Source organism: Aegilops tauschii, chromosome 1, assembly GCF_002575655.3.
Source record: "Aegilops tauschii subsp. strangulata cultivar AL8/78 chromosome 1, Aet v6.0, whole genome shotgun sequence".
Lineage (NCBI taxonomy): Eukaryota > Viridiplantae > Streptophyta > Magnoliopsida > Poales > Poaceae > Aegilops > Aegilops tauschii.
The window spans coordinates 109,542,048-109,552,760 of NC_053035.3; the positions used below are offsets into that span (position 1 = coordinate 109,542,048).

Genomic DNA, 10,713 nt, shown 5'->3' on the forward strand with positions numbered 1-10,713 from the left:
CTTGCTTGCTAGAGAGAAGGTGGGTGCACTTAGCTCACCAGATCTTGCAATTTTACTCGTGCACTGGAGGGCGACAACACTTATAGTTTGGGAGCTATTGTGGCTCGTCGCCTCCACATTAATAAATCCAAGGGTAAAATACATGGTGGGATTTTTGCTACTCGTTTGGCGGCTCACTTCAATGTTGAGATACGCCCTCGTGGTCACCCTCTTACCAAAGTTTACTTAGACCGCACAACCATGGATCACCACCATTTTACTGATATCGAGTCTCCTAACATTCCTATTCCATATAACCTGGTTTTTAGCGTGAGGACTCGTGATATTATTCCATTGCCTGCTCCTGCTTTGTTTGATTCTGTTACCAGGGGCGGATATAGGATTATGCCTGCAGACATCATCGCCTACCGGAACGCTCAGGTTGCTGCAGAGGCAGAGGAGGAGCCTCAGCAGTGGGATGAGTGGATGCCCGCTCCTCAGTACCCCAACTACTATCCAGACTACTTATCGATTACCAAGTTAGGCCAAAAGCCTAAGCTTGGGGGAGTACGCATTTCTCACTGACATTACATTCATGTCCACTTATTTTCATTAGTCGGTGTTCACACTTTTTCATAGTATCATCCATGCTTAGATTTTATTTCTTGCTTTCTTCTTGTGTGTTTGAAAAACCTTAGAAAAACAAAGAAAAAATAGTTGTAGCTAGTTTACTTTCTATGCATGCTTAGTAGTAGTATTAAAAAGAAGACCCAAAAAGATTTCCTTGTTCTTCTTTTACTTGTTGGGAGCTTTGCCATGTAAATAGTTTTTCTCGTTTTTGCTTTTCCCTTTTATTTGCTTGTTCAAGAAAACCAAAAACTCCAAAAATATTTCAGTGTGTTCCTCTGAATTTCTTTTCTTTTTATTCGAGTCTTGCCAAGGAGAAGACCACGATGAAAATGTTGGGTGGCTCTCATATGAATAACTGTTGAACTAATAAAGAACACATTTTACCTTGTCTTCTCTTGTTGAATAAAATGTTTGCAGATTCCAGCTTAGTCCATGGCACTCTTGCACTATTATTATTTTCATATCGTTCGGTCGTGCAAGTGAAAGGCAATAATGACGATATTCGATGAAACTGGCCGTGGCAGGGAGAAACTGGTATGAACTCGATTTGTTCTGTTTGTGTAAATATGTTTAACCTAGTATCCATGATTCATCCCATTATGATTAAACATGTTTGCAATGTTACTTATGCATAATGCATGTTTATGACCGTTGTTGCTCTCTAGCTGGCCGCTTCTCAATCTAATTGCTAGCCTTCGCCTGTACTAAGTGGGAACTCTGCTTGTACATCAAAAATCTTGAACCCAAAGTTATTCCAGATGAGTCCACCATACCTACCTATATGCGGTATTACCCTGTCGTCCTAACTAAATTTGCATGTGCCACCTCTAAAAACTTCTAATAAATATCATTTTTGTGTGACTGGATCGTTCATGGAACGACCGGAGGTGGTCGGTATCTTCCATGCTAAGCGGGTTATTCTCAGGTCGAGTGTTTATTCACTCGCCATCGCACGAGAAAAGGGCGGTAATAGGGATGCCTAGTCCCAAACTGCGAACTAAAAAGAGCTAATCTCTCAAATAATCAAACAAAAACTCCCAATGGAGTCAAAACTTTTACTTTTATCGCTTGGGAACCGCCACTAGCGTGCTTAGCATGGAAGATATTGATAACTGATGGTCGTGAAGTAAATGAGAAGGGTGCATGTCCCAAAATATCATTTACCTCTGTTTTAAAAACTTGAGCTCTGACACCTTTGCAAATCACTCCTGCCCTATGCGAAGGGACTATATATTTACTTTTATGTTGCGTTATCACCTTCTAAAACAAGCGCTAGAACCTGAGAGCATAGTTGTCATGACTTGTGCATTGTGTGTAGCTAATGTTGGGTGCATCATGACTGGATCTTTCTACTATGAATTACAATGTTTAGTCGCTGCCTGAACTTTGGAGGTGCTCTGCATTTATGTTTTGCGGTCTCAGAAAGGGCTAGCGAGATACCACTATTGTCATATTATATCATGGTTGTTTTGATAACGTGTTGCCGTTTGAGATATCTTATTATTGCTCGCTAGCTGATTATGTCATTGATATGAGTTAATATATTTTTTAAGAGTTATCGTCGGCATGGTTAGTTATAATGATTGGCTGAAAACCTGGGTGCTGTTTAAGCTTATTTATGCAAACAAGAGTAAAAGAGTTCATAAAAGTTTTTCTTTTTCACTTTCAGTTTATCAACGGAATTGCTTGAGGACAAGCATTTAAGCTTGGGGGAGTCGATACGTCTCCAACGTATCTACTTTTCCTAACGCTTTTCCTCTTGTTTTGGACTCTAATTTGCATGATTTGAATGAGACTAACCCCGGTCTGACGCTATTTTCAGCAGAACTACCATGGTGTTGTTTTTGTGCAGAAATAAAAGTTCTCGGAATGGAACGAAACTTTGCGAGGAATTTTTATATAATAAATAAGAATCTCTGGAGCCAAGACCTACCGGAGAGGGGCACCTGGGTGGGCACAACCCACCAGGGCGTGCCCCCCTCTCCTGGCGCGCCCAGGTGGGTTGTCCCCACCTGGTGGCCCCACAGACCCTGAAACCGACGCTATAAAATCCTATTTTTCCAGAAAAAATCAGGGAGAAAGAATTATCGCGATCCATGAGACGGAGCTATCGTCACCTCCTGTTCTTCATCGGGAGGCCAGATTTGGAGTTCGTTTAGGGCTCCGGAGAGGGGGATCTTCGTTCTTCATCATCATCAACCCTTCTCCATAGCTAATTCCATGATGCTCCCCACCGGGAGTGAGTAATTCCTTCGTAGGCTCGCCGGTCGGTGAGGAGTTGGATGAGATTCATCATGTAACCGAGTTAGTTTTGTTAGGGCTTGATCCCTAGTATCCACTATGTTCTTAGATTGATGTTGCTATGACTTTGACATGCCTAATGCTTGTCACTTTGGGCCCGGGTGCCATGATTTCAGATCTAAACCGTTTATGTTATCATAATTATATCCATGTTTTAGATCCGATCTTGCAAGTTATAGTCACCTACTACGTGTTATGATCCGGCAACCCCGGAGTGACAAAAACCGGGACTTCTCCCGGTGATGACCGTAGTTTGAGGAGTTCATGTATTCACTATGTGTTAATGCTTTGTTCCGGTTCTCTATTAAAAGGAGGCCTTAATATCCCTTAGTTTCCAATATGGACCCCGCTGCCACGGGAGGGTAGGACAAAAGATGTCATGCAAGTTCTTTCCATAAGCACGTATGACTATTTACGGAATACATGCCTACATTATATTGACGAACTGGAGCTAGTGCCGTATCACCCTAGCTTATAACTGTCTCATGATGAATATCATCCAACAAGTCACTGATCCAATGCCTAGAATTTATCTTATATTGTTCTTGCTGAGTTACTGCTGTTATCATCACTGTTACACTTGCTACAAAATTACTGCTATCACTGTTACCGTTACCGTTACTGCTGCCACTATTATCAAAACTATCAAACTACTTTGCTACTTATCACTTTGCTGCAGATAATTAATCTCCAGGTGTGGTTGAATTGACAACTCAGCTGCTAATACCTTCAAATATTCTTTGGCTCCCCTTGTGTCGAATCTATAAATTTGGGTTGAATACTCTACCCTCGAAAACTGTTGCGATCCCCTATACTTGTGGGTTATCACATTCCAACTGGAGCTGTAGGCCTTAGCTTCGTGCAGGGTGAGCTTGTGAGGCAGTGACCCACGATGGCCCCCACACGCCCGCGAGCTCCTCCGTCCATGGATCCGCGAGTAACGAAAACAAACACGCAAAATCGCTCGTCGACGCCGGAGGGGGCGGATTGCAGTGGAGGGGGCAGAAAATATGCAGGATGGGAACCCTGAATCGCCCCGAGCTCGTAGGTATAGCGGCGGAGGGGGGAATTTGTGGGTCATCTGTATATTTTTTACGGGTCAGGCGTTTTTTACCGGAACTATTCGGGTCTGAAAAGGCCGAAACCTCTATAATCGCCGGAAGTATGAGGGCCAGAGGATTTAGCGAATATGCTAGAGTTGCTCCAACTGCCGATGTTAAGCACAAAGGTACAACAACAACGCATGCGTGTGGGAGGCAAAGCCGTCCTCGCCGAACATCACGAGATTTGCGACAATGCATCGACAACGAGGGGCAGGTAGATCCGAAGCTTTGCTAGGTACAAATCCTTTGGTTGCGGCCTTCCCTTAGCTTCATGGCCGACGTGCTGCCAATGAAGAGAGGACCTTCTAGGCGGAGGGGAGCTCTTGGGGAAGAGAAGGAAGATCATCGGACTGTTGCCGTCACCGTAGCTGGAAGGACGGAGCGCTCGGTGGAGGAGGGGGGTTGCGCTACTCTAGGTCGCAGGACAGAGGACATAAGGTGGAGGTTGTAGGCTTTCACGCAACGCCGTCCCATCTCGGTTCGAGAACCAGCGAGACGAGGCTTTCCTCCTCGACCAGTGGAGGCATGGAAATCTCAGCCGGGGAAGAGCCGTGGAAAGGGTTGGGATCCCTCGAAAATTACCAATGGTGCACATGCACCTTTATTCCTCTTTAAAAAAGCATTTTTCTACAACCCAAAAAAGATTTTTTTTTTGTAAACACATACACACATGTATATTACGTATCTGCCAAATTTCGTACTCCTTCCTTCCTAAAATATAAGGCGCGCTTGACTTTTTCGGTCTTAATCACACAATTTTGACTCTAATTTTTTACTTATTGCATGTCTACAAAAATAGTATAAAAACATACAAACTGAAATTATTTTACAAGACAAATAGGTCGATACCATTTATACATGTTCAACCAATGCACTTTTGTATATATTAATGGTCAAAATGGTGCATCAAAGAACGTGAAAAGTCAACCACAATTTATATTTTGAGAAGGAGGGAGTATCATTTTACTTTCACACATAGTGTACAAGAAAAGACAAATATGTATTTTCAAATGGGCTTCTTTTTTCGGTTATTGGACTAGAGTTTTGTTTTGTTGTACATCTTACAAAGTACATACAAGTTTTCACATAATTTTTCTAAAACTTTTAAATATGATTTTTGATTTTTTTACTTTCAAATCAACAGACATCAAAGTGCCCGAGCATCAGAACTTCGTACTCCCTCCTCTTCGTTGGGAACCAAATGCAGCGACAGGCTCCCCCGGTGCTCGGGGTTTCCCCCACCCAGGGAAAGAAGGGGATCCCAGGAGGATCCTCGGTTACCAAATGAGGCCTTATTGTGATGGCTCAAACTATGCTTGATGAACTCTCCTCGTGAGGCTTGAGACACTTATTTTAAGACAGAGGGATGGCAATTAATAACGCATGAAAAATGTTGATTACTTTCATAGACCATATGAAAATAGAAAAAGGGAGCAAACCCGGCTTCCTATAGCGGATGGCCCACCTGTCAGCTTATAGCGGGGTACCCCACCTCTGCCCTGTGCACACCTCTCGCGGGCGTATTGGTTGGTGGTACCCCATATTATTTGACCCTTCGTGTTAAGAATTCACAACTCGGCCATTCTCTCCGTCCCCCATCTTCTTTCTTTCTTGCGCAAAAGGAAAGGAGAGGAGAATTTGGAATCTCCATACCATTTTTTCTTCCTAAAAGAAAATCGAGGCGAGGAGGAGTCCGCGGCCGCGAGATGGCGATGGCGAGCTTGGCGAGGAGGCGCGCGGCGGAGGCGGTGCTGCTGCGGCGGCCCCACGCGGCGGCGTGGGCGTCCGCGTGCCGGGGGTACGCCGCGTCGGGGGAGGAGAGCGACGTCGTCGTGATCGGCGGCGGGCCCGGCGGGTACGTGGCGGCCATCAAGGCAGCGCAGCTCGGCCTTAAGACCACCTGCATCGAGAAGAGGGGCGCGCTCGGGGGGACCTGCCTCAACGTCGGCTGCATCCCGTCCAAGGTATCCATCTATCGCCGTTGCCACCTCCTCCCGTCTCCCCCTTCCCTTCTCGATATGCGATCCGGATGGATGCGTTCGTGCGGCTGGAGATAGCCCGGAGGTCGTAGATCCGTACGCATCGTACCACGATTTTAGCGCTAGGGTTTGCGGGGCGCGGGCCCATAGGCTGTAAATAAGTTGTTGATCTGGTACAACTAGAAGGGTACGGAGGTTTACCCTAACCATTTAATTTGGGCGTCGAGTTGTTGACTTTGTTCTAGTTTGTTTATTTTTTGTCTGATTACTGATCACGTTGTGCAGTTCCCCAATTTCCATGGTGAGAAATGTAGCTAGGGGTTTGCCTTGGGGCTGATGAGATATGAGGCCATTGCCATTACTCATCAGCGGGTGAGTTGCAGAATTGAACGTGTGATTTAGTTCTGTACCTGCTGTTGCTTGCGCGGTTTATGGAAAGGTTGTACTGTATAGCTTGTTTAGATGTCAGTTTGTTTAGCTTTGTCAAGGGCTTCAGGACGATGCACAGTTGGGGTATATATGTGTTAGAAGTAGGGTACAGCTCTTGTTGGCGTACCAATTTTTTGAGCTTATAGACCAACTGGTGTGCGTTTTTGTTGTTTGTTGATTTCTCATATGCCAACGTGGTACAACTTTAGGCATTTGTTTGTTTACTCTGATGACAATCACACAGTGTGTGAATATCAGATAGAACTCAACCAGACCATCGGTTGTTTTGTATAAATAATATTTCTCTATGTAATGAGTTTGTTTATGTAGTTATTTTATAGCTTGTTATATGCTTGTTCTGCTAGTCTGCATAAGTATAGCGTTTCCAGCTTCTTCGTTAGTTAATGCGCCATACCATTTGTAGAGCATTGTATGGTTGATGGTTATCAGTGTGGGCTTGCCGATAGCGCTGTTGGTTTACGCACTAGCCTCTAGGGTCCGCACCTCCATATTACTGGTTGAAAGCAGGTCTGGCAGGGCATATAGGGTGGCTTCAACTGACCTGGTCAAAGAAAATAGCTGCAGCGCTTTCTGATGCTCAAATAAATTTAGAAGCCAGGAAAGAAAATGGTTACAGTGTTTTTCTGAAGTTCAAGTAAATTGAACCTTGGGGGTGGATCATGAACCTCAAAAGTTGATTTCTAATGCTGCCATATTCATCCAATGCAATTCCACTTGTTTATACTTTTCTCTATTCACAGGGTAAAAAAATTATTAATTGAGTTCGTAATTTCCTTGAAGAGAGGCTAGTTTTCAAGTTCAAGCAATTTGGTTTTTTTGAGAGCTCAAGCTTTCTGGCTTAGTTTCTGCCTTCTATTCTTCTATGGAGAAGTTTCATCTTCTGTACTTTTTTTTAATATAGAAGGGGTGCCCCCTGGCTCCATTTTATTAAAATGAATCTGTAGTTATTACTTGCTCTAGCTTCTCAATGATGTTAGACAGATTATCTTTGCTCAAATAGAGCCTTCAGATCTTGTCCTGACTCTTGATAGTGCTCATATTCAATTAAGGATCGTCTGCAAGTTTATGTGCATTGAAACACCATGCTTACTGATTTGTAGTTATTTTTAGTTGCCCAGCTTAGCGTTTGGAGCCTTTTTGCTAATTCTAGCTTGGTCATCTTCTTGGGTGTGGTTTCCAGATTATCTTTATTATGTATTGTCACCTGTTTATGTGAAACTTATCTGTAAACCTTGGCGAAGCCAGATAAATACACTGGGAGGTGGTTCCTTAAACTGCTGCAAAATCTGTTGTGTTTCTGTTTTTTTTTGCTTGTTGTAACTTTCGAAGCTAGCTGCTGAAAATCTACAAAACTGCAAATATGTCGTTTGTTCATAGTATTTTGATCTAATTTGTGTTCCTTCTTGAACATTCCAGGCTCTTCTGCATTCGTCGCATATGTACCATGAGGCAAAGTCTTCTTTTGCACACCATGGCGTCAAGTTCTCCAATCTGGAGGTAGATCTGCCTGCAATGATGGCTCAGAAAGACAAGGCTGTTTCTGGGCTTACAAAGGGCATCGAAGGCCTGTTCAAGAAGAACAAGGTTGAGTATGTTAAAGGGTTTGGGAAGCTTGTCTCTCCGTCAGAGGTATCTGTGGATTTAGTTGATGGTGGTAGCACTATCGTCAAAGGGAAGAACATAATTGTTGCCACTGGCTCAGATGTGAAATCGCTCCCTGGAGTTACAATTGATGAGAAGAAGATTGTGTCATCTACTGGGGCTCTTGCACTTACAGAAATACCAAAGAAGTTGGTGGTCATTGGAGCTGGATACATAGGTCTAGAGATGGGTTCTGTCTGGAACAGGCTAGGGTCTGAAGTGACTGTGGTTGAATTTGCCCCTGATATTGTCCCATCAATGGATGGAGAGATAAGGAAGCAGTTTCAGCGTATGCTGGAGAAGCAAAAGTTTAAGTTCATGCTCAAGACAAAGGTTGTTGGGGTCGATACCTCTGGAAGTGGTGTCAAGTTAACTGTGGAGCCTGCAGCTGGTGGAGAGCAGACTGTCATTGAGGCTGATGTTGTCCTTGTATCTGCTGGCAGAGTCCCATACACTGCTGGTATTGGGTTGGACGCCATTGGTGTTGAGACAGACAAGGGCGGAAGGGTCCTTGTCGACAATCGCTTTATGACAAATGTTAAGGGCGTATACGCGATTGGAGATGCGATACCTGGACCGATGCTTGCACACAAGGCTGAGGAGGATGGTGTTGCATGTGTTGAATTTATCGCGGGGAAGGAGGGCCATGTTGACTATGACACTGTACCTGGCGTGGTGTACACACACCCAGAGGTGGCCTCCGTTGGCAAGACGGAGGAACAGGTCAAGGCATCTGGTGTAGCCTACCAGGTTGGGAAGTTCCCCCTGCTGGCAAACAGTCGGGCGAAGGCAATTGATGATGCCGAAGGGATGGTGAAGGTGATATCTGAGAAGGAAACTGACAGAATCCTCGGCGTACACATAATGTCCCCTGGCGCTGGCGAGATCATCCACGAGGCTGTGCTTGCACTTCAGTATGGAGCATCCAGTGAGGACATTGCCCGTACGTGCCATGCGCATCCGACAGTGAGCGAGGCCCTGAAGGAGGCATGCATGAACACCTACGACAAGGCGATCCACATGTGATTTCTGATGTGAGTTCAGCTGCCAGCTTGAAACAATTGGCAAGTTTTTGAAATAATTTTCAATCGATGCGTTCTAGAAACATCAATTTCTTTTTTGTTGTGAGCTTGTTTCATATGCGGAACTGTGAATTGCGACCTTCGCTGCAGATTGTAGTTACATGATGCTAAATTCCCTTTCCTTGCTGTGGCCGCATGTTTGCATACTCCTAAATAATATGTGAAATTGGTGTCCATGTTATTAGAGCTTCTCTTTCGGTTGATACATTTGAGGAAATTTTATGTTGCCATTTCAATGCATTTTTCTGCACCTCGCTTTATTTGTTACCCCAACTTTACTGTCTTTGCATCTATGTGGCGCTATCTTACAGGCCATATTGCACACGATCCTCCTTACGCTCTTGTGAAGCAGCTAGTGCTCGTGTGCAGGTCGGACTTTGTGATGTAACTTGTGAAATCACGATGCTTATAACTGTTGGAAGATAGGGATGCCAATATTTCCAAGTTCTGACCTGAAGAAGGGTTCTTCTTCACCTGGCAAAGTACTATGGCGGGTGTGAGCTCCCTAAAGCGTGGTCATATTTGGCGAGTGGGAAATGGGCAGAATATTGACATTTGGGAGGACGCATGGATTCCAAATTGTGCAAACCGTAAAATTGTTACCCCTAAGGGAGTTGTTACGGAAGGTAGCAGATTTGATCGATCCAATCCTAAATAGTTTTTTGAGGGAAAGCCATCATGGCGGTTTATATTTCATGTGAAAACAAGGATACATCGTTCGATAAAACATCCACTAAAAACCTTGGAGGCTCGGTCTTCCAAATAATAGTTTGAGATGTCTTCGAGTTCCTAGCCAATACATCTGCTGCCATATTGGCTTCCCTAGGACAATGATTAAAAACTATAAAACTGAAATTACGAGCTAAGAAAGAGCACTCTTCATAGATGGCCGCCGCCGGTCCGAGGGAGTTCCCACCGCTCTGCATAACCTCAATCACCTCCATGCAATCCGCTTCGACGTATAGTTTGTTGCAGCCCAGATCATTTGCTAACAACAGCCCATCTCTTAGGGCCCTTGCTTCCGCCGTCGCCGCATCCTCCACAAAGGGAATATCACCGCATGAAGCAGCCATGAAAATTCTCATGTCATCACGTAATATTGCTCCTGTACTCCCGGAGCCACTATCCAGATCGAAACCAGCATCTATATTAAGTTTCACAGTGCCTTCAGGTGGCTTCTCCCAGCCATGTCTCCTAATCCTCGCCTTCTTTTCTCTTTCTCTCGTGAAATTCTTGGCTAATGCAGCAATGGCATGTGCTGATCTGGCTGGGTCCTGTAGGAGATCCTCATGAACGTAGCGACGTCGTTCCCACCACATGTACCACACAGTAGTGGCCACTAGTTCATTACGTTGGACCCCTGACATCAAAGGCTGCAAACTGCTCCTGGACAAAAATAAATTCACAATCTGCAGCAGCACATACTTCAATTACCATATGTCCCAGCCCCAGGATGCGCCATACTTCCTGGACCCTAGGGCATAAGAAGAGGGCATGTTTGATACTTTCACAATCAGCAGTACAGAGAGGACACTGCGAGCTAGTAAT

The 10,713-nt window shown here is 44.6% G+C and overlaps 1 protein-coding gene across 1 annotated transcript; it reads left to right on the forward strand.

Moving 5' to 3' along the window:
• The first annotated feature begins 5,543 nt into the window (after positions 1 to 5,543).
• LOC109770946 (leghemoglobin reductase) lies at positions 5,544 to 9,346 on the forward strand. The gene is made up of 2 exons (XM_020329661.4): positions 5,544 to 5,977; positions 7,859 to 9,346. The coding sequence occupies exons 1-2, from the start codon at positions 5,720 to 5,722 to the stop codon at positions 9,107 to 9,109; spliced, it is 1,509 nt and encodes a 502-aa protein (XP_020185250.1). The 5' UTR covers positions 5,544 to 5,719; the 3' UTR covers positions 9,110 to 9,346.
• Positions 9,347 to 10,713: the final 1,367 nt, after the last annotated feature.